The sequence below is a fragment of the Gymnogyps californianus genome, chromosome 15 (assembly GCF_018139145.2).
Source record: "Gymnogyps californianus isolate 813 chromosome 15, ASM1813914v2, whole genome shotgun sequence".
Lineage (NCBI taxonomy): Eukaryota > Metazoa > Chordata > Aves > Accipitriformes > Cathartidae > Gymnogyps > Gymnogyps californianus.
The window spans coordinates 16,500,809-16,524,992 of record NC_059485.1 but is presented as its reverse complement, the minus strand read 5'-3'; the positions used below and the strand labels follow the sequence as shown (position 1 = coordinate 16,524,992).

Genomic DNA, 24,184 nt, shown 5'->3' with positions numbered 1-24,184 from the left:
AAAAAAAAAAAAAGAAAAAGGGGCCTTTGCTGTGACCTGTGAAAACCCTGTAAGGTAAAGGAGAAACTACGAACTAGATGCTCTACAAGCAATTATTGTTAAAAAGAGAATATACTTGAAATGGGATCAAGTATTACCTGTGTCTTAACATTAAGCTTTATTCTCAGTTTAAATACATTCAAAAGTAAAAAGGATAAATAACTTAATAAAAACATGATGGAGCACAAATTGTAACATTTAATCTGCATTAACACTCACTCCTACAGGCTAAACCAATTTAATATGACTTGGCTTTACCTCGTTTATACAGGGATAATCTGCACCCATTTATTCCAGTTCACTTCACAGGGGAACACTCTTCCCAGCCTGAGAGTACAGTCTATCGTAGGCTCATAGTATATCGTTGGGGTTTCGCTCAGTTTGGGATTGTTTAGCTGTTCCTCTATAACTGGCCGAGAAAAGAGCGACACCAGGGATGGCTTTTTCATGTAGAATCGTCTGACGCAACCAAGAGTTTCCAAACCCTGCAGAAAAATTCACATGTTTTAGCTTGAGCAGTTGCAGCGAAAAAGCAGCACTGAATGCTGTTCTACCTACAGTGTTCTCAGAAACGTTAGACTATTTATACTGAAAGTGGCTTCACTTCACCCCCTCAGGAGACCATGGGGATGGCAAAGATTACAGCACAACAAAGCAAGTTCACGTAGCTGGATATACGCTCATTTGTTACTTTCAGCACTGTGGTTGACATCTGGCTACTGACACAGAACACGTGTTCAACAACAGATCTCAACATTTAGGACCAGTTACAAATAATTTAAGGCTGGTATAGATGTAAATTCCAGACTTCTGGGTCAGTTCTTGCTAATGGGTTAGCGTTCATTCCCACAGCAACATGCAGCAAGGCAATTTGTGTGCTCTATTTGCTGAAAACATCTGGTGTGTATTCAGTAATGTTATGTAGGTATGCATCTAGATTTACTAATATTTGGTATATTACAGATACAAGCTTTATCGTTTCAAAACCAGTTCTTATAAAATGTATTGGTAGAGAAGTTAGATTCAAGTTCTCCAGTCTGTAAAATGTACAAGTAATTGCTTGATTTTGTGGATTTGAATTAAAATTGCCTAGGAATCTGTATTGCTCTCCCACATGTGCATGCCTCACCACTACACACTCTGTACTGCAGTCTTAAACCTGTCCCCTGATCCCAGCTACCCTCTTGGCGGTGCTGCTGTGGCATAGGACATATGGGCAAGCTGTGCTGGAACACCTAGGAAACGGGATGGTTGCTCAGTGCAGCATCGGTAGTATACACAACTTGCATTGTTACCAAAATGTACGAGCATTTGGACAGAAGTGCGGCATACATACACTGGAATATTAATTTCCAGTGTTAGTAGGGGAAGCCATGCTTACCGGAAGGACTGCAATGTTACTGCTATACTTAAGATTTTGAATCCTTACAGGAAAAAAAAAATATAAATCAAGGTGTCATTTGCAAAGTAGCAGTGGTGGCAATCAAACTTCAAGATGTGGGAAAAAAATATGAGAAACTCAAATTTTCTCCCCATGTATTGTTTTACAATTAAGGACGTATGCCTTTAAGCAGGTCTGTCAGGACAGAAGGTCTTATTTACAGCACTGTCTAGCGCAGACACATTTCAGTCTGATTCTAATGTCAAAGACTACCCATCTGAAAGGTATATGAGGAAAAAATTAAGATAAACTCTAATGCAGTGTTAATCACCATAAACAGTCCAACTTAATATTTCACAGTGACAAGCCACCACTCTTCAGTAAGCAACTAGAATTTCAACTGCGTGTACATCCATTTCAGAAGGAAGCTCACATTTTAAAATCAGTAATATTGTAATTTCAAGGATGGGTAAGGCAGGCTTCCTTCCTGCCTCATTGTGAACAGTAACTTGCTCTGGCTTTGGTTAATTTACACTAAAGGGAGAAGGTTGTTTTTCATGGTTCATTCACAGTCCCATTTTCCTGGGACTTCCAGCAAAGTAGTGGCTGACTCTTACGTGTGGAAGCCGAACCAGATTAAAGTTCACACAGCTGATGATTCACATACCTGCAGTATCTCTAAGACGGCAACAGGCTGCAGTACCCCCGTGTAATGGTGCAACAGCATGCCTTCCGTTATGCCTGGTTTTGTCATGATGTGATAGAGCACAGCTTCCATCATCCCCTTACACACAGGTTTATTCAGATTCCCATCCACAATCCTCCACGGTCTCCCAATGAAGCAGATGTTCTCGCAGGCCCTGCAAAAGACAATTTAAGTTCAGCTCGGTCAGGAAGTATTCTTCTAGCTAGATTTCCCATCATCATAATTTCTGTGTAATAGAGATTCTTACTACATCCATTGCCCGTGTTTGCTCACATGCTAGGTGTAAATTCTGCAGCTGCTCTGAGCAGAGACTGGTGCCAATCTACTAGACAGCTCCACAGACATGAAGTATTTCACACTAGGTGTTCACCACCCGAGAAGCACTTTTAGCACCATTATACCACCCAGCAGGTACCCTGAGAATTGATGACCAGGAAAGCTTTGTTTGTTACTAGCTCTAATATCCTCCAACAGTTATCCAAGACCTGCTTCAATCTGCAACATGCAGCAACTGCTCAGATAAGAAAGAAATTCCTCATTTTTAGCATTTTGGAATCAAAAGACAGACCCTGCATGGAAATTCACATTTCCCATACTGCAGCTTCTCCAGGCCTTTCCTGGGCATGTGGAAGCTGAGACTTCCTGCCACGGGACTTATTTGTAAAATAAAATTAGTTTTGTTCCTCTGATATTTGGAGCTACTTAGCAACAACTAAAACATCAGTGTGTTATCAACAGTATTCTCACACTAAATCCAAAACACACTGTACCAGCTACTAAGAAGAAAATTAGCTCTATCCCAGCTGAAACCAGGAGAAGGAGTAACATTAACAAGAACAATGGAGGAAAACATGGGGTTTCTCCATCATCAATGCTCACTGCCCATCAGAGCATAAAACTAAGGTTTCCAAATAATTTGCTTCCAGATATTATTTTGGTAGTGCTAAGTGTTTGGTTATTCTGCAGACACCTCTCTTACTCACCGGTCCCTGGCTGCCTGGGGTACATCTGTCATAGAACTTCCTGGAAAGAAAAGAACACATAGTTTTTAATTAACCCAAACTTTTTATCTAGTGGAAGGAAAGTAAAAGGTGGCTAAGCTGTAAAATGCAACAGCTTATGTTAGAAAGTAACACAAGCAAACTATGCTGCCTGTTGTTCTCAGTTGCATGGGGAGCTCTAAGCTTCCATTCTGCCTGCAGCATACTCTTTCTTCCCACGCCTCACCTCGCAACCACATCTGTCTACTCCAGCCACACCTTTTGTGGTTCCATTCCCAAATCACAGCAAGAAGTTTTATTCCTAGACGTCTGATGACATAGCTGAACAACAGGTAACGCTATGGACTGAAAGAACTGAGTTTCACAGAGAGCTATGCAGGGTCTCAGCTTGCAAGCACTCACATAGGTTTGTTTAACTTAATGCTCCTGGTAATCATACGGCAGTTGAGCAGAAGTCCGAGTAGCTGTAGACTTGAGAATGCAAACTCAAGATTTCAGCAGGGTTCAGTTTCAAAGTGAAGGTTGTCTCTGCAACTTGCATTATGTCATGGGTTTTAATTACACAATTACTTAATGTAGGTATTTCTACCACACCCAGAGGCTAACAGCTTTGGCTTAAGCACATGTAAACCCTTCAGCTGGCCTTCATCAGTAAGACCAGTACGAACTCTATGCTTGATAACATAACTACTATTTTTTCCCTCCTGTGTTACAAACAAGTACAGGAAGTTAAATCCAAAACAGTACTTTAGTAGTTTCATGTTAAGAACCGCTGAAGTCTACGCTGTTTACACAGCCCTGAGTCTGTTTCCTGCAGGAAGGCTCCAATTAAACAATACCAAGCTCTAAGATGCTACAGATCAGTCTGCACTGATTCACATGGCCGTCTGCAGCTCTAAACGTGAGTAACGGCAGATCTTGGCGAAATACCACACAAGCAGTTAGCTTGTGATTCAATCTGAAATCAGAGCTGATAAAAACAAAAACAACCCTCCCAACAACCTACTTAATGTAAAGCTTGGCAAGAACTACTAGCTCTTAAAAAAAGAAAACTGGCAGTAAAAAGGAAATGAAAATGAAGTCAAATTGGGTTACAAACAAAGCTATTAATCTTCTCACTGGCATGTGCTGCTTTCTAGTGAATGGTTTAATAACTTTACAACTTTCAGTCACGGGCATTCTAGTTAAATGTACACCAGCAGTGCTGTGTTTTCTAGGTTTAGACATGTCTAGCCTTTGGACTGAAGCCAGAGATGAGAAACTTCAGATCCAAATATGTTTTTTGGAGAAGAGTAAGACATGGAAATGAGTTTCTAAGGAAAACACATTTCTGGACTAGTCATGAACATTCCAGCAATAGGCACAGGAAGGAATCGTTGGTGTATGTAAACCTCCAAGGCCTTCCAGATCAAGTAGTGTTATGCCACTTCGTCTGTGAGAAATGACAACCTCTCTCTCTGGTACAGCTTCATAAAGAGCCTAGTATTTGCTTATAAAATGGAGCTACCCGTTTGGGATCAACTGATGATGAGCTAGTCTCTATTTCTTGGATGTAGAGTGCTCCTACATACCTTTAGAGACTCCTGGGTTCTCCTGTAAGTAGGAAAGATCATCATCCTGCTCGTTGGCTGATTGTTCAAGGCTAGGGATCTGCTTGTTATGCTCAGTGCTGAGCTCATCATTCTCTACTTCAAGTTCTTTGTCCTCAGAACAAGATTTATCTTGTTTCTTGTAAGTGTCCACATTCACAGCATCTGGAGCACCCACTGGGTGTTCAGCTGGGTGTTCTGTCTGCCCTTCCAGGGAGCCTGTTTCTTCATCCATGATTAAAGCTTCCTTCATTGCAACAGGATCAGTAACACCTGCATCAAAGTTATTTTCATTTGCACTTTTCAAACCACTCTGTGAACCCTGGCAGAGTTGACTGCCATCCTGAAGGACAGCATTTTGAGTCTTACATCTCTTCCTTGGGGGTTCTTCATCACTGAGAGATTGTGTGTCTTTTCCCAGCTGCTCCTCCTCTCTCGAACATTCCTCTCCCTTCTTTGGTTCTGATGGCAGGCAATCCTGTTGTACATCTGGGAGAGTGGTGTCTGCACCTTGCTGATCAGAATCATCTGGTTTATTCTTCAGACATACCGAATGTAATAGCCATGGCTTGGCAAATACTATTGCAACCAGTCTTACAGCATGGCCTCCTACTTCTAAAACCTGCTGCATTTCAATAAGGTCCTATAAAAAAAAAAAACAACCCACAAAAATTGTCTCAGGAGCTTTCACTGGAAAACGTCAGTTTAACCAAATATCGTGGAATTGCCATCTTTAACTGGCAGCAAAGAAAGAAGCAGCTTAGTAGAATATTCAGTTTTCTGTCCTGCTGCACTGAAGTTGAAAAGATGTTTTACCCCTTAAACTTTTCTGAAATTACAGCACAAGACATTTTTGTTCAGCTTAATTTAAGTTAAGTTGCAACTGGGAAAGAGTATTTTTCTTCCAATGGTGAACATTGGTACCTCTAGGTTTCTGAAACAGTTCATTCCTATCTTTGAGTAAGTGCTGCTTTAATTTTTGGCCTTCCTAACTTTGAGGCGAGATTGCTATCAGGTATTGGTATGTGATCTCTTGCCTAATATAAATAGCTTTGTTCAATTTATATTTGCTTCCTACAGCCTGGAAGATTGTCTATTCAAGGGGAACACTAAGCATGCAAACATTAACGTATGGAAAGCAGCTGGCTGTCAAACCACCTGAATGTACTGCTCCAAGCTCCTGGTGCGTTCAGGTTCCACCTCTTCATAGCTGCAGAAACGTTTGCTCAGCTCAGCTTTGCAAATTCCAAAGTGGGAAGTTGCCTCTATTGCGTTCCGGATCTCCAAAACAGCAGCTACATCTCTGGGATTATAGCCATAACGTTCTGTACACTCATGAAGAAACTGATCAACTTCATAATTTTCTTCTTGGACTTTTATCAGCCTAGTAAAAGTTTCAGGGAGGCAGGAGACTCCCACAACCATGTTATCAAGCAGAGAAGAAACTGCAAAGCAAATAAAAAACAAGTGTATAAGCTGTGAAGCAGTTGTTACTATGCAATACACTACAGAAAGATAAATATTCTGAGACAGACAGATTAGAGGTGTTCTAGACTATTCCAATTCAAAACAGAGCTCAGTTTTCCCTCTTCATTGCTGCAGTTTCCTTTTTTCTTTCTGCCTTACATATTTGTCTCTGAAAACACCTGTAGACTAGAAGAAGAGCAAGCTGGTTTATGAGGGTAAGCCCTCATATCAAAGTGAAGTATCGCTGAAAGACAGTGTAGACTTACTGGTATTCTCTTTAACACTGGGTCAGCTTAACTTGAAGTTAATGAGGGAATCATCTCCTTTTTTCTTGAAGAAGGTCAAGTGAAAAGTCTAGGGCAAGTAAATGCTATGGAGGACGCTATTACTCGAAAAGCTGGAAGCAGCTGATCCATGGCAGAAAGCTATTGGCCAAATGTGGTATAAACTACAAGTTGACAATCTCTTAGTACCATTAGTATAACAAAGCATCTCTGTGGTTGGAGACAGGTCCGTCACTGCACAAAACTGACCCCCACTGTACAGAGTATTCAGAAGGTGAAGCAGCGTAACACCTTTTTCCAGTCCCAGATGATGAGAGGGTAGCTTTGGCACTGTTCTTACCTGCTCCCCACCCTTCTATCTGCAGGCTGCCTTTACATTGTGCCTTGTGGGACACCCATATGACAGCTGCACTTCTTTGACAGCCAAGGAAAAACGAGAACAACTGTAACAAGCCGTCAGCTCAGTAGACCTGGAGGGCATGTGTGGCAGCAGAGATATAAGAAAGAATTTCTATTTTACCTCTACCGCAACAGCAATAGGAATGGGCAGGGACAGCACTCGACCTTCCAACTAAAGAGCTAAACAACTAAAGGCTTTCCTGGATACCTTCGCATTACAGCTGAAAGGAAGATGCTCTTTAAGAAGAGGGAGCGCTGATAAATTGCAAATATTCAAGCTCTAAATATTATCAAAATGTTTACATTACTGTAGGTAAAAGGCCAGACATTGGACACCACTATTTCAGGCACTTGCGTGAGACAAGTAAATGTGAATTTCCATTCAAGGAGCTCTGAAAGATTTTCTTTTCTCTTTACAGAAGAGAAAGCCTGGGTGTGACATAATATGGTATTTTAAGTTGCAGAAGGGACGGAAAAAACTCCTGGAGAAGGGATAACAGAGCAGAGGACAGACTGCCTCGCTGGATTAATAGTTTCACACAACATGAAATACAGGCAAGGACTTGTTACCAACAAAAGGTGACTCTAAGTCAACCACCTGTTTGTTTTAAGTCAGGAGAGAAAGCATTACAAGGCAAACTGCATGTGTAATGAAAAAAGAATGTTCCTATTAAGAGGCTTTGTTCAAATCAGTTCCTCAGCTGATGAGTTCACTATCTTTCCTGCTCCAACCCACTTCTGTGCAAGTTAGGCCAAACAGAAACTAACCTGGAGAGCTGAGTCTTCCTGGAACTGGTGTACATCGCAGCTTAACCTTCACCTGGCAGGAATTGACCACGATATTGTCACTGGGACTCAGATTGCGCGTGCTGACAATTCCAGGGGCATAGTAGCCTCTCATCAGTAAGTAATTGGTATGAGATGCTTGACGAGCTTTTACTTCTATTCTCCGTTTGCCTCCAGAGCTGTCATCTAAGTCATCATCATCGTCATCATCATCCTCAAGTCCTTCTTTTCCCAAACTACAGCAAACAGAGGTGGTTGGTTTGTTTGTTGGGTTTTTTTTCCAAAATAAGAAAGTGACTCATTACACTGAGCAGAGCAAGAACACATGCTATTCTGCATCCTAGTATTTACTCATGAACAGCTGTGGGTACGTCCATAGCAGGCTGATTTAAAGTGCTGAGAACAAGCAACTACAGAAAAGAAAATACACTAAAGGTCCCTGGAAAAGGAAACTCTCTCTTTTTGGCACACATCTTGAAATGAACCCAAAATATCTCAGCTTACAGTGCTGAACCTCTTTGGTTCAGCAGACACTTCATCATGAGGGAACATCTGTCAGAGCACAAAGGCTGAGACCATAAGGGATGGTAGTATAGGGCAGACTGTTTTTTTTAAGGGAGAAAAGGAGAAGAAAGAATTACAGACCAAAGACGTCTTTTTACTTTAAAAAAAGAAAAAAAACTCCAAAAACCAATACAAAAGAAACTGCAGACAGCCTCAAAGTAAAGAGACAATAGTAGTAGCAGCCAGGATAAATTTCCCAGAAACAAACTTAGTCAAACGAACACTATTTCTTTCCAGGACATAACAAGAGCCATTATGGATAAAGGTGAAGGCTCTGAACAACCTGATCTAACTCTGAAGTTCCCTCTGTTTTAAGCAGGTTATGCCAGAAACAACCAAAGGTTCCTTCCAACCTTTTCTAAGATGAATTAAGACCTTAAGTACCTTCTCTTAAAACATATTTAAAACCAAAGGGGAACACATCATTTAGTGCGAGTACATAACCAGTTGGAAAACTGGACTCAGATGCCTGTACTCAGAAATGGGACTAGTCCAGGGTTCAGTGTATTTTTGCTAATGACCTGGGTGATAAAATAGCTTAAGTTTGCATAGGATCACCGAACTGGAGAGACTGCAAGTATCTGAGAAGACAGGATTTGCATTCAGAACATTTCCAGCAAACTGGAGAAATATTCTGGAAAAGAGCAGGAAGCAATTTCATACGGACAATTGCATGTGATCGATATTACAGTACTATGCACCTGTCCCTCCGCACTAAGAGGAAACAACTAGGTAAAGAACCTTGTTACAGTGAATCACAAGAATCATAAGCTGTACATGAATCACTGCGCTGGGGGGTTTTGGCTGCCTTTTTTTTTTTCTTTTTTTTTTTTTTGGCAAGACCACGGACATTCATCATCTTGAGATGTATTAGCAGCAGTTATATATCACCTATATAACATGATGTAATTGGCATATAATCTGCATGGCATTTGTTTTTTGACATCACAGTTCAGTGCAGAGGAAAATAATGAGAAAGACAGAGATGCAGGTAACATGAATAACATACCAAAAACACAAGTAAAGGAACTGAGGCTGCTCATTTTAAAGAATAGCATACTATGGGAGGAGGACTATGATAACAATCTTCAAATAGGTAATAAGCTGCTCTAAAGAGAAAAAGAACAAAGTATTTTCCATGTATATATACAACAACAAGCAGCAGGTTAAACTACAGCAAGAGATTTCAGTTGCACTCTGAGAAAACAAACAATGATTGTAAGGATAACTATTCATAGGATTAGACTGCCTAGGGAGAGAGTTTCAATTTCAGTGGTATGCAATTACTGGAGGCTTTTTAAAAAAAAAAAAAAAAAAAAAATCAAAGAGGAGACAATACACAGAACCAATATTGTGGAGACAGGTTTCAGGGATAAAGCTGAAACCTTGTTACTAATCCTTCTTAGTCTTTGAAACGGGAAGGTACAATGTTGATGAAAATGCTCATCTAGCACACACTGCTCTCCTGTCCACATGAGCTCTGATGGCAGTGAAATGCCTAGCAATTTAAATGTCACGTATGTGAAGACAAATGCAGTCCAAGGCTATAATGACAGGCATTAACTAAAGTGCCATTAAGTCTTCAGAATGCTCCCTCAGAAATAAAAATCTAAACAATATCACAGTAAAACATGCCACAATACCGTGCAGAAAATGCTAATTCCTGTCCAATTTCATTCAAGTTAGCCCCAAACAGTATTCACTAATAGAAATAACAGTGTTTACCTTTTTATCACTTCATTTTCCACCATAGTGCTGTCCACCACAACTATCTGCTCTGGGATTCTCACATTCACAGATACAAGTCCCAGGGAGAATAGGGAAAGCATCGCCACACACTGGCCGCCAGGTCCATCCATAGGAAATGCAATCATGCCTTCTGATGCTTTGTTTTCTTGATCTTTAAATGAGAAGTTATCTGGCTGGTCTGATTTTTCAGCATCCTTGAGCTTCTCGAGGAACTGAAAGGACTCTGTACAAATTGTACTGGGAAACCGCCATGTAAAAACTCTGGACAAAAAGACAAATTCAAAGAAGCACAAATCTTTCACGATCTGTTCTTACTGTATATGAATTTTAGACCCATGGTAGCACAGAACAGCCAAATAGTTGAAATTCCATGCTAGAGCTGGTGACCAAGTACCTTCTACATCTGCTTTCACAGTCCTTTTACTCGTTTCAGAACATCAGGTATTTATGCACCGTGTAAAGGTCAGATATTATATAGCAAATACAAAGCAAACATGTCATCTTCTGCTTGAGCACTGAATACATTTACAGTTAAACTCTCCTCCCGCACCCCCGACATCCAGGTACAGTGCAGCACAAAGTAACTGGAGCGGAAAAGCAAGCAACCATCAGAATGACAAGTGCTAAAGAAATCTTTCCACCACATCTAGAACTTTGGTGCTACCTCTCCTCTCCTCTGCATAGGTCTTTGTAAAGGCTTGCCCAGCAAACTTGTCTCCATTCCCTGTACAGCTCTAATTGCTAACCAAATAAAGGGCTAACATACATAGATGTTACCTTCATCTCTTCAGCTTTAGCTGTGACGGTCAGGTTCTTTGCTCTAGATACTCCATGTGTATTCTCTCCTCCACGCCAAGCATGCCTGGGTAGATTCTTTTATTTGCGCAAACATAAACAGTGACCTTTCTGACACCCACCTGTAGTAACTTTGAGACAGTTGATAGGACATGGGTACAAAAGGCAAAGCCCGGCTTTTCTTTGGACCCAATGTGTGGTTTACTCGACGGCGATTGACCAAGCTTCTCTTCTGACACTCCAGGAAAGCCTTCACAAGAATGTCATCCCGGTACTCCCGGTACAAACGAAATGTCTGCAAAAAACCCCCATTCAATGTAAAAGGCAGTGTTAGCTCTGAATCCACTGTCAGGCTCACCTACTTGAGGTTTACATTAACTAAATGAATATGAAGCTACAAGCCAGAATGTAAATGATACATACACATTTACTTAACTATTCTATTCCTTTTATGGGCTTCCAGGCTTTCCACAGTAAATGCCAATTAAATTAACTAAATACTATAGAACACTTGATATTTAAAATGGGATCAGGCTCCCACTAGAATTATATATGTAAAAAATGCTCATCTGCAACACATTTTGGTAGATTCTTCCCATCATTTTACCAGGAACACATGCTTCTATGACCTTGGCTTTCTAGGCTCCACTCTTGCCTGCTGATATTAAACTATTTGATATAGTTTTTGATAAGATATTTGAACTTCTAACTTTATTTTTTTAAGTGCCTGACTGATAGATGATATATTTTTGTGGTCCCCAACGCTGAAGGAGAGGCTCCCCAACCCCAGTGGATACTGTCTTTGCGGTATCTCCTCCAGAGCATAATTTCAACTGCTCAAGTGGGCACTAAATCATGATACAGTTTGACCCAGTGGAAGGGATGTGGAGTTTATTTCATATGGTTTTTGGGGATTGCTTCAACCTCACATCTTGCAATCTCATCCTCAGAGAGAAAAGCAACATACTGAAAATCTGCCTAGAATATACCATTTCCTAAAAGCAGAAGAGAATAACCCCCATAGAATGGATACAAATCTAAGTGTCTGGGTTTCTTTTCTCCCATTTGAAAAAGGCATATATCAAGGTAGGAAGGAGAAACTCTTTAGGGTTGTACGACCAGTAAAGTCTGGTCCAGGTACTGTACCTGAAATGACTGGCAAGATTTCATCTGGTTATCTGAGAGTGCCAGAGTGCTCTGAATCAAATTCTGTAGCACTAGAAAATGAATATCATAGACACTGAAAGAGAAGGAAAAAAAAACCCAACACGGTTTATTCATGATGATTTTTGAGCATGAGTTACCTCACTATTAAACTCACACAAAAATATACACACTCAATCACCTGCTTCTGAAATAGATGCATAAAGGCATAAGATCACTACAGCTGAGGATCATTCATTTAAAGGAGCCTGTTACATGTTCCCTGACCTTCCACCCTGAATTTCTGGATCAGTCCAGATAATCAGACACAAACCAAAGTTCTCTTTGTTAACATCTCCTCCTCTTAAGGTATTGAACCCACACAGAAAACATACACTGTTGTCCTAATGATAACAGACCACCATTTTGAGAGGGTATTGCTGCTGTCATTTTATTCATCAAGTCTATAACCTATGTCAGAGGCCCCTACAGCCTTGTGAGAGTATTTTTCTATTAATAAATTTATACACTGCAACAAACAGATGAAAAACGTACTGAATTAGAAGACTATATATATATGACTTTCACAGATGTGAGGGCTGACATGACCTTGGAGTCCTAATGGGAAAAAATGGTGCTACTTCTACTCACCTGCTTAGACTATCCTCTTTTGCGTTTTGATTTGTGTCTTCTCCGATTGCCAAAACTCGAAATCTAGTTAAGGGAAGGGAAAGGAAAACACTGAAACAGAAGTAACATTCTGTGATTTTATATCAACCGTGAAAGCCAGAGGCTGACAAGTGCCAACTGCTAATAAGGGAAGGGTTGAAACAGCGCAGGGGAACTATCTGCTCCAGCAGCCCTCGGCATAAGTGCCAAAAATTAAAAGAACTGTTCAGATCAATCTCCCTCACTCCAGTAAGCTATCTGCTGACAAGGAGATAAAACACACGAACAGGAGACAGTACAGAACTGTACGGATTTGCTATTGCATTAGGGGTTTGGACTTCCAGTTACCATCGGCAGCACTTCTGCTGTAACGTACAGCTCTTCCCAAAGTAAGAAAATTTACAAAGGTGCTAAATTTGTTATCACAAAATAGTTTGAGACCCAAAACTTCACACTTCTCTCCAAGTGTTATTCATCACGAAAGAGCTTGACGATCTGGGGCTGGAGAATGCTATACAAGGCTGAGCACTCTTCTGTATCAAGAGTTTTAGCAGCACTGAGATGATTTAGCTGAGCAACCAGCTACAAATTGTGATATCAAATGGGGCCAGTTAATCTGGAAAATGGTAAAGGGGAGTCTTCTATTGCATTAAAATGTTACACCTGAGTACCAACATCTCTAATAGCAAAGTTGAGGATTTGACAATTTATGAAAATCTGACATTGTGAATTTCTGGTTTACAAAAAGTCTTATTTAGCAAAATGGGAATGGTTTAAAATAAGCAAGCTTGTGCAAATAACTTAATATTAGTTATATGTGTTTAGGAAGTATGGATCTGAAAGAAACGTCGCTTGTTGTATTTACTGAAACTTCTTTTGATACTAAGAGTACAAGTAACAGAGGGTGTAAATCATGCATAGCAGAGAAGAGGTCTATTCTGAATTGCCCTCCTCTCTCACTGTCTCAGCCCATGTGCAGAGTTAAAAGCACCATAACTAAAATACCTGGAAAAGAGCTCCTGCAAAGTATCAGGAATCTCAAGTTTGGGATTCCCCAGGGTTGAACTGAATTTCTCTTTCAGCCTTTCCACAAACTCTTTAAACTCCTTTGCGCAAACCTTTGAAAACAAGAGATAGAAACGTTATCAACCTCAATTTCTTAGAGTGCGAAAAGACCCCCTACTTCTAAAATGTTCATAAATTCTAGTAGAAATAGCTGGTTTTGAATTATCAGGTCAGAAACAGTATACCAGACAAGAGAATGCATCAAAAAAGCTCTGTGGAGGTCGTGTTTGCTGATTTACCTAACAGTTGCAGGTTCTGTCTGTAATCATGCTCACAGCTACACGCAACCCACCATGAACACATTTTCTAGAAACAATTACACTGAATTAACAGCATACGATCTCTTGCTAGAGCCTTGTTTAAGCTTCTGCTTAAGTCTTTTTCTCTTCATACCCTTCACAATCTTTACTGTGTTCTCCATTAAGTCTGTTTGTACAATCATGGCTTGGAGGACACCTCTTACATAAGAGGAACGGTCCTGCATCTCTCCGGAAACAAGTTTTTATTTGCTTCCAGAGACAGACTTTAAGGATGGGGACACATGCATTTATTTCAGCGATGTCTCATCAATGAACAACTATTCTTCACTGAAACAAAAATGACTCTAACAGAACTGGTTGGGATTTTCTGACAATAATATGAATTGTCATTCCTGGATAAAAACAACGAAAATCTTGCCGTGACATTGTCCCGGTTGTGAAAAAGTTTTGAAATTCAAAATGGACTTGTTTGCACTGAAAATGTAAGCAAATTTTCAATTTGAAATTATGGTTGATTTAAGCCATAAAAAGCTCAAATTAGATAAAATCTTTTGACTGATCAAATCAAGGCTTCTCTCATGAAATTTGCTTACATTCCTGCACTCATCCACAGAAGCTAAGGCAATATTTCGACATGCAATCAGAATAAAAAATAAGACATTACAGAGCAAAAATGTTTTCTTGCTCAGATAACAAGGAGGCTGAGAGGATAAAAAAAAATAATCAGTGCATATAGATGCTCAGTCGTGGATGTTTATAAACAAGCACACTGAAAAAACCAAAATTTTTGTTGCCCAGCAGTGCTGTTTATGTGCCTTTGGAAGGCTGCCTGTGTCCACTTTACTCTCAAAATAGCAATGATGCTGCACTTTTACAACGATGCTATTTTTAACATAGCTAAGGGTACAAGGGGGAGATAAGATATGAAATCACAGTAATCAAACCAGTGCAAGTACTCAGTAATCCGAACAGCGTAAAGTACTCTGTGACCTTTAGAATACTTCCCTCCTACCTGTGGATCTTCATAATTATTTTCTCTATTCATGAAATCTTCAATGAGGGCTTTATCTTGGTAAACCTCAGCAAGGCAAACTCTGCAACAGATACAATTGAAGGTGTTGTACATAGTTGAAATTTTCCCAATTCAATACAGATTTGATAGCACTAGGGTGCAAAAAAGTTGACATTTATATTCACATGAAATAAGACAAAAACATAGGAGGAGCACATCCCTTCGCTTAATTTCAGGAGAATTTAGCCTATACCTAGAACATAGACAGAAACCTTCTTACTTATAATTAAGGTAGGTCTGTGGATTTCTGACAATATAACGAGCTCTTCGTCCAACAGAATGAGAAGTTTTATCGAGGGACTCCTCAAAGCTGGCATGCATGATATCCCGAACTACTTGCCACGGAACAAAGGGCCCTTTTACCTGTGTGAAGAACAAAAGTGTTCGGAGTTAAACTTCAGCTTTTCTGTACACAAATGATGGTTAGAACTAGGATGAATTCCTAGGACGGATGAAGTGTGTGTTCAGTACATAGACTCCTTAAATAGAGGTCCTACTAAATACCTTTGCATTTAGCACATGACTAGCAATTCGGCACAGCATGAGCAGACTGTCTTCTTGCACTGTCCAGGTGACACGCAGACGTGTCATTCTCTGCAGGGCACTCTGGTCAGCTTCATCATGGTAGCGGAGTCTTTTGCTTTTTTCTACAGAATCCTCTTCTAACAAATCCAGAAAAAAACCCACCAGTTAATTATCTCAGCACTACATACTCTGACTAATTCAAACTCCTATCACAGGCAGCATCAGCACCAATTAGAGTTTGTAAGAATAAAAGACAAAAGCAGAGAAGGAAGTAGCAGTTGGGAAAGTAAAATGCATTAGTACCTCTCCCAGGAATGAGAAAACAAGCACTTTAGTTAGCAAACTGACTACCTAGAGCATCATACCATGAAGAATCTTGAAGCCAGCTATTAAAAGTTGACGGTGAATTGCAAGGAGTTAATCTGGCGCAGACGTGATCAGAATTTCCTTAGTTTGTACAGCACAGTAGTGCAATCATGATTCACACACAGGTAACAGTTACAGCATGCTGCTGTTTTTCTCCAGAGCTAGTATGCAGCCCCAGGACATCTGAACCTCTTCACTACGAGAGGCAACCCAAAGAGACGGCCAGTAAGTTTCCATTTCCCACACTATGCGACAGTCACATCACCTTTTCTAAAGCAACTTACAGCAAGCATATGCATTAAAAAGAATGCTTCTTTTTCCTGATGTGTTAGTTGGTTACCTTTCTTTTTCTTCTTCGTCTTCTTTCCAATGTCTTTCCTAAGCCTCTTCCTCTTTTGGCTTTTTCCACCTCTCACTCGTTTGGTTCGATCCTGGGTTGGTTCTTTACTTATTTCAATACATTCCTCTTTGTGGACAAGTGACTCAGATCCTACCTTTCCTTCTCCCAAAATATTAATTTTGTTACCTAAAAGGACACATATTTACAGGAGTGGAGCTTTATAGCAATTACATTCTACAATATTAAGGTATAAAGAGCAAATGCCAAAGTTTCAGTATATTAGAAGACAGATGCCCTCTCAGACTTGCCCTTTGTTAGTCATGTCATTTCATGCCACTTCTCAGCAGCTCACACAGAATAAAATCCCACATAAATGAGGAACCATCAAGTAATTACTAAGTCTAGTGCACAGTGCACAAACAAGGGAACTGAGTTGAGGTTTTATATTCAACGTGAAGCATTTCCTCCTCCTTAGCTTAAATGTTAAGCTATGCAATTTTAACAGTGCCTAGTTGTACAAAACATTGGTCCCTCCAGACTTTCTGCAAGCTGCACATCAGAAATTACAAAGGATAAAAATTATTGTTCTATAGGAAAGGAAATTATTTACATATCTATTTTACTGCCCCAGAAGCATCCTAGATCATTGTAAGGAGACAGGAACAACCCATGTCATCAATACTGGATAAAAAATTATTGTTCCATATATCCAGAAATAGGGAAGGAAATTATTTATCTATTTTACTGCCCCAGAGGCATCCTAGATTACCATATGGAGACAGGAATAACCCACATCCTCCATACTGGGTTTGACAAAGACAGTAACAGCTATAATACAGTTACAGACCCCACCACCAGCATGACCACCTTACCTCCAGTACTGAGTGGAAGGGGGTGTTTTGTTAAGAAGGTTTGGAGTCTCACTGTCAGTCCATTTTCAGAAACTGTACTTTCCTAAGACAACACAGCTTTCAAAAAGGTGATACGCAAAAGGAGTGCACTGGTTTTAACATCACTATACATGGTATCCTTTGAGTAGTGTCAGAAATAAATTTTCAGTATAAAGGAAAAGATCCCTGGCTACAATGAAGAATTCATTTGTCTTATTACTACCACATATTTGAATGGCTCTAGAGCTTTTCTTAAATCATACTGCAATGACCACTGGATTATGAAGGTTAGAATTTCAGCAAATCTCAAGTTTAAAAGAAGTCATCACTGGAAAAGAAATGCTTGATTCTTTCACTCGTACAGAGACTGAGCAGAATTTTCTGTAAAACAGTATTTTTTCAAAGCATTTTACATTCCAAAGGAATTTCTAAGAAGCATAAAACCAAAATGCAAACACAAACATTGAGTAAGTGCCTCCTACACAATATTCTAGCCATCTTAAATCGGAGCCCAAACTGATTGCAATGCATTAGGAGTTTCGTCATTCTTAGCAAAAACCATTTCTCTTGTGTGGAATTCATCAGTGATAGAAGTTGGTCACAGATATAGAGAGGAAAGCCAAGACCGAAGAACTGCAGGAGGTCCTGTTAATGCTGAACAACTAGGTGACAGAACAGCAGATGAAATTCAGAGTGAAATGATCCCGCCTGAGGCCAAAACCAAGCAACTCTAATTTTACATATACACTGATAGGCTCTAATTTGACCACTACTTAGGGTAGGCTAATTACAGACAGTTCTGTGAAAGTACCTGTTCAATGCTTGGTAATGGTCAAAAAGCAAAGCAAATGTAAGGAATTCTTAGGAAAGGAGAGCAACACTATGCAGCTATAAAAATCCATGGTTGGCCACAGCCCGAAGGCACTACGTGATTCGATTTTCACCTTAAAAAGGATATAGTAGAACTAGAACAGGTTAAAAGAAAGGGAACAAGAATGAGTAAAGGCAGAACAGGTTACATTCTGGGAACAGTTAAGTAATCTAGTAGATGCCAGTCTTTAAAAAGAGATGATAACGGGAAACATGAGAGATGTTTACAAAATCAAGTGAAACAGAAAGGGTAATTGAGAATCATATTTTTTACAGCTTCCCTTAGTACTGCAATTATTAGAGAGCTTAAACCATCAAAAGGAAGTTGTGACACATAACAGGACTTTGAAACACGTTGCTACGTGAGGTTGTGGATAGTAAAGATTTACATGTGTCCAAAAAACAATTAGACAAATTAATGCGAGAAGAAAAAGCTATTAGCAGCTTTGAAACATCACCCTCAAGTTTAGAATGTCCTTGAGCGAAACTTGCAAACAGCTGGGAGAATATTCTAAGGAAATATCACTATACATCTACCTTGCTCTTACAACCTTCCCTACAAATTTTTTATTGGCAACCATCAGAGACAGGACGTTAGCCAGAACTGGGATGGCCATTCTTATTTGCCTATGCTGGGCTTCCTAGTAATGTTTTTTTTGCTATGTGTACTTCCTTGTTCTGGATGTTACAGTGTTCATCTGACAACTACATTTCAGAAAGGCAAGAGGCACCACTAAGTAATCTAAATTGCTTGCTTAATAAAGTATTTCTCCTTTGGTTGAATGCATTATCAAATTCAGTTCAGATAAAATTTACGTCCAATTCTTTCATTCAGTTCAGCACCAAGATTTACCACGTTTGGCATTCATTTCTTTCCAGTGATGCAAAGCCTTACTGAGACACATGACTGAGAAAGCATGCAAGCAGTAACATTTTGCTATCTCAACCTTAAGAATATTAAAATTTGGAAAAGTCATTACAGTATATAAATTTTAAAATACTCACCTTCCTAGTCTTATTGATGATGTAGCTTGTCCAGATCCAATTGCGTTTTAGATGCCCATAAAAGCTGGAATCCAGACCTGCAGCTCCTAACCCATCTCCAGGGATAGTTCCATCATCAACCACCTCTCGGCTACCTCTAAGAGAAAGAGTAACAAAATATACAGTAATTATTTTGTAGGGAGTGCCTTCTCAGCTGCTCTTAAGTGATGTGTGTGCAACATGCAGAACTCTCCCCTTGCCCTCCCAATTTAGATAGGGCTGGGAAAGAAGAGGAGAAAGAGAGATGCTCCTTCCCTTAACCCTGTTCCAGAAGTAGCATGACAACAATGCTTCTCCATTAAGTTTTAATCCCTGATAGTTGATGACTGAGCTTTCAGTTTAAAGATTACAGCCAGAGCAACTTCATTATTGGTAACTAAGTTCCAATGGGCATGTTCAACTCTGTTCTCAGCACTATTCCTGACACAGAACTAGAGAAAATACCTGCTCGGATGGAAAACTTTCTCAGGACAAGTGTGGGGAAAATCTTCCACAGGAACTAAAGGCAATCATAACCCTGCATTTTTCACACTGACCGTCAAGCACTGGTCTCTCCAGTTTTCTAACAAATACATTAAAGCTTGTTTAAATACACATACAAGCCAAAAAAATACAATGCACTGCAATTCTCTCCCTGGAAAGAGGATGAAACTAACAATGAATAGCATGTAATGGATGAACTGGTCCCCTTCATGAATGAGCTATTTAATTATTAGTGCAGAATGAAAAAAAAAAAAATTTTTTTTCCTTCTTTATAAATACGACTTTGCAAGAAATCATGGAGACAAACTTACTTCCTCAAAAAATAAAAAGGAAAAATCTAACTGAATGAGCTTTGCATATGCAGTAGATATGACAGCTCTGACAATCCAGTAATAACACCAAAGAGTATTTTTTAAATCCTGTTTCGCCTTATGAAAGATTTTATGAAAGCTACCATGAAAAAATTATTTGTCAAGCTTTCAACAGACAACTCTTTCATTATAAGATTACACCATCAATTAAATCCAAAACCTGTTTCTTGACCTTAAAGATGTTGCAGTCATCTCCAGCCTAACTGGAAGTCAACACCAGATATCCAATTTAAAAAGATTTCTTACCCTACAGTGGAGACCATATGCAAAAGCTGACATGTGGACTGAACAGATTTTTTTTTTTCTATCAGCAAGGATCAGTGGAATTAGGTTCCCTCAACTCCGTTAATTTTTTTAAAATAACTTGGTATATCTGTCTGTAACACTGAACTAACTGAAAATACTTTTAAACAGACTGTTTATTAAAACAGAATAGACTATTGACAAAACTAAACCCCAGTGCACAACACTCAATATAAAAAGTGTAACTGCCATTCTGCGTGGCTGTCACAGGTTGTAAGTATACGATCCTCTCACGTATTCTGGTTGTGATTAGGCAGAAGATGAAGTGCTCCAGAGATCACTTCCAGATTTCACCAGTGCACACCAATACCACATTAGAAATGAATCTGTGAACAATATGCAGCAAATGGCAGCACAGAAGGACAGATTTCAGAATGTAACACTGGGGAGCTACTGAAGCTATAGGGTACTTGAGATACTGTGATATAAAGCGCAGGAACAAGAGAATCCTTAAATTTTTCCCTTGCATTAACTGTACTTAGGAAGCATTCCTTCCCTCTCAGCTTTGCTTTCTCCAAGACTCTTGCAACACACGTCTGTACTACTGTGGAAGGAAATGTGAACCTGTTTTTCCAATTCCTCTAGCATGAAAACCTGCTTGGTTGACAAGTTACTTGTAAGCATGATACATAACTACATGTCTTTTTAATCAGATAGCCCCTGAATTACAAAAAAACCCCCACCCCACAACACCCAATTGAAATGCTAGAGTCTTAACTGCATTTGCTATTGAGTAACATCCTCAAAACCAGAAGTTCTTTTTGCCCACTCTATTCAATCAACAAAACAAGGATGAATATGACATACGTGGTATATTCCAACATTGCACACTTTCGTTCCAGGTTGTGTTTATCCACTGCTGACTCTTGTTCCATTTCCACATCTAGTGCAGTCTCCTCCCCTTGAAGATTACTTCTCTTTGAACGAGGACAGCGGACAACTCCTAGACATACAAACGGTTTTGACTATCAGCATGAGAATTAAGACTTCAACCCATTTTCAATCCACCCTGCTATGGCAAACCACTGCTCCCAAACAGGACTGATATTTTTACCACTTCTCAATAAAACATGCTACCTTCTTACAGAGGCTAATGGTGTTCCAGTTCATTTCCAATACAAGGCACTAACTTGACCAAAATTGTATTCAGGGCAGAAGTAATGGGAGGCTGCTACCCTTTATAAGGAAAAAAATTCAGCAGTTGACTGATATTCTAGGCATGGATCACAGCCTTTCAGATACTCAAATATGTCAACAATCCTCAAGAAATGACGCGGCAGGTTGTGACTGCTGAAACACAGTGTGAACGTTCTGCATGTCCAACACCTTCATGTTGGAGATACACCTTCATTTAGGATATAGCAGAGGAGTCATGTGATGGTTTTATAGTAACAGAACTCAAAGGTAGGAAGACAACCCAATTTCTAGCTTACTACTGCTTTTTGGCTGCCCATGCTACAAAGACAATAGGGCAGGACTGGATCTCAGGCAGGTATCTGATCTAGAGGCTCAATATAAACTTAAATCCAGGACAAAGCAATTTTCCTCTCAAGGCTCAAGATGGAAAATTCTTAACTGGAACAAAACAAAGCTTCCATAAACATGCAAACTGGTGAAACAATATCATTCCCATATTCTGGGGGCTAAAAGTAATCATGGTCTGACTAGCCTGCAAAAGCTGCAACAATCACAAACACGCTACCATTTCACAAATGTGTAAGGAGCCTTTTGCATGTAACTGCTTCAATGCAAAAGTAAGACAAAATTACAAACAGATCCTTTTACCTGGCTGACTAAATTACAGAAGTATAGAATAGCGTTGTCTAGGGTTGCAGGAGAAATATCTTACCTCCAGTTTGTTTTTTTTTAATATAATGTATACTTGTAGCTGTATATCCTATTTAAAAATGTAAAAGGACCAAACACAAAAATAAACTCAAAAAACCTGGGGTATATAAACTCCTTTAACTTCCACTTCTCATCTAACTTGGGCCATCTATTAGAAGGTTTAGCAACATCTTTCTAAGGAAAAGGGATCTCTGTTTAAACTGGTAGAGAGCTACGGTGAAAATATACTAGTAACTATATTCAAAAAGGCTTTTTCACAACTGGATTAAAATCTAACAGGGCTATTATCAAATTTGATACCTCTAACAGGACAGCAATGCTTTTCCATTAACACTGCTCTGAAAATTTCAAGTGTATAGTTCTGTTTCTTGGATCTCAACTTCATAGAATTACATGGACAGAACTTTAGCTTTTTTTGATGCACAAGGAGACCAGCCAAGAGAACAAAACATTGGAAGTGACAAAATAGAGCCTGCCTCAAGTTTTAGGAAAGGAGGAGGAAGTGTAGTATGAACAGAATAAACAGTAAGGGTGATAAGAATGTACAATTATACCATACCCAATGGTGTATTAAGGCAGACACACTGCAAATCAAACCAGAAGTTTTCCACATCCTGCATGGTATTCAGAACATATAAACGTCTCTCAAATGGGCGGCTACTTTGAGCCAGGTTATAGTGGGGGTCACAGATAGTGGTATCAACAATCACAGCGTTTCTCTTCATATACACAAAGACCTGTCAAATACAGTATGTTTCAGGCTGGTAGTTAAAAATAATTGAAATTGCCTAATCTACAGGACACACAACTTAATCCCATTTAGGACTGTTTAGCATCTTCCCAGCTTTGCTATTTTGAGGCAGTACTCTGATAGAGGACACACCCATCCCCACCCTATTGCACTGTACTCCCAAACTTCCCTTACCAGCAATCCAGAAATTTCATTTCTGGATTTAGAACAGTTTCTTTTCCTCCTTGTGCATAGGATATTCCAAGTTTCCACAGAGAGTGACTATTTCCTAAAAGCTCTCATTCAGGATTTGAATAGATGTGTTTGGGGCCTAATTATCTTTCTTATCCTCATACAGTGTATATTGGGACTGCCTTCTCCTTTGCATGTGCTCTCTATTTATAAAAAGATGTGTACAAATATCATTATTTTACTCTGATCAGTGACTTTATTCTGTGTCAGACATCCAATGCCTAATACCTTGATGGAACAGAATGTGGCATGCTCATTTTTCATAAAGTGCTGCCAGTCTAGAACCTCCCAGATCATTATTGTGTGCAACGTTCAGCATTACACATTTCAGTAGCCTCTTTCCAGATAAAGAGGTAAAAATTATCTGCACATCTTGCAGTATGTCACTTGGATCTGGAGGTTTGCATATGTATCTGAAACATCAGTATTTTACTTAACTACTTAAGGTAATTACAAACCCCAAATCTTGCATTTGTTTCACTGACAAATAACTTGAAGAATAATGGCTAAATATTTTAAAAAAATTACCTGGTCTTTGTCTTGAAACTTCTCTGTTGGGCCAAACTGTATCAGTCCCATGTAACATAATCTTTGAAGGTTTTCTACCACTGAAAAGATATACCTCCTGCAGCAATATTAGGAGTATTACAATTAGCACTCATGAAAACAGTAACAGTGATACCAGAAAACATGCCATTTCCATGCAGCAACCTGAAGTTTCAGGAAACCCTGCTTTTCTGACATACTGAGTTTTAGAATTTCTGAAGTGGTATTTTGTTTGAGTTGTCAGCCTATAGAAAATATATAATATCCCAAAGCTCCACATTTCCTTTCCTCAAATCATAAACACAATATTTTAGCCAAATACTAACTAAAATTTTGCCAGCAAAGAACAAAATTAGCCAGAAATACCATATGTAAAAAGGAATCAAACAAGGTCAGAACACCAGCAGATCTGCAGACAATTTCGTGTTATGAAAAGAAGACATGAGTAAGAAAACATGACCGCTAAATACGGACTGATAAGCCTTCACATGTGTACGTATAAAGAACTGGGCAACAATCCTTGCAGTTAAGGTCTTTTAGAATTACTGCTCCAAGAAACTGCTTTCAGTTGCTTATAGCTTTGGCAGAGCAAAAAGTGCAATATTTCCCATGCTGTATATCTCTTTATATGGTAAAATTCTGGAAGT

The 24,184-nt window shown here is 39.4% G+C and overlaps 1 protein-coding gene across 3 annotated transcripts in view; it reads right to left on the bottom strand.

Moving 5' to 3' along the window:
- Window positions 1-133: 133 nt before the first annotated feature.
- GTF3C1 (general transcription factor IIIC subunit 1) overlaps window positions 134-24,184 on the bottom strand; it is a 44,388-nt gene continuing 20,337 nt past the window's right edge. For 2 of the 3 annotated variants that reach the window (XM_050905748.1, XM_050905749.1), the window contains exons 18-37: window positions 23,520-23,616; window positions 22,569-22,746; window positions 20,969-21,104; window positions 18,966-19,101; window positions 17,073-17,154; window positions 16,201-16,386; window positions 15,474-15,631; window positions 15,190-15,332; window positions 14,910-14,991; window positions 13,578-13,690; window positions 12,555-12,617; window positions 11,907-12,000; window positions 10,883-11,055; window positions 9,942-10,226; window positions 7,635-7,888; window positions 5,875-6,161; window positions 4,699-5,359; window positions 3,110-3,149; window positions 2,088-2,280; window positions 134-524 (exon numbers count right to left, since the gene is read on the bottom strand). In XM_050905748.1, the coding sequence (XP_050761705.1) occupies window positions 303-524; window positions 2,088-2,280; window positions 3,110-3,149; window positions 4,699-5,359; window positions 5,875-6,161; window positions 7,635-7,888; window positions 9,942-10,226; window positions 10,883-11,055; window positions 11,907-12,000; window positions 12,555-12,617; window positions 13,578-13,690; window positions 14,910-14,991; window positions 15,190-15,332; window positions 15,474-15,631; window positions 16,201-16,386; window positions 17,073-17,154; window positions 18,966-19,101; window positions 20,969-21,104; window positions 22,569-22,746; window positions 23,520-23,616 (3,583 nt within the window). In that variant the 3' untranslated portion in view covers window positions 134-302. The remainder of the gene's footprint in view (window positions 525-2,087; window positions 2,281-3,109; window positions 3,150-4,698; window positions 5,360-5,874; window positions 6,162-7,634; window positions 7,889-9,941; window positions 10,227-10,882; window positions 11,056-11,906; window positions 12,001-12,554; window positions 12,618-13,577; window positions 13,691-14,909; window positions 14,992-15,189; window positions 15,333-15,473; window positions 15,632-16,200; window positions 16,387-17,072; window positions 17,155-18,965; window positions 19,102-20,968; window positions 21,105-22,568; window positions 22,747-23,519; window positions 23,617-24,184) is intronic. The other variant, XM_050905750.1, reaches the window with a different exon arrangement.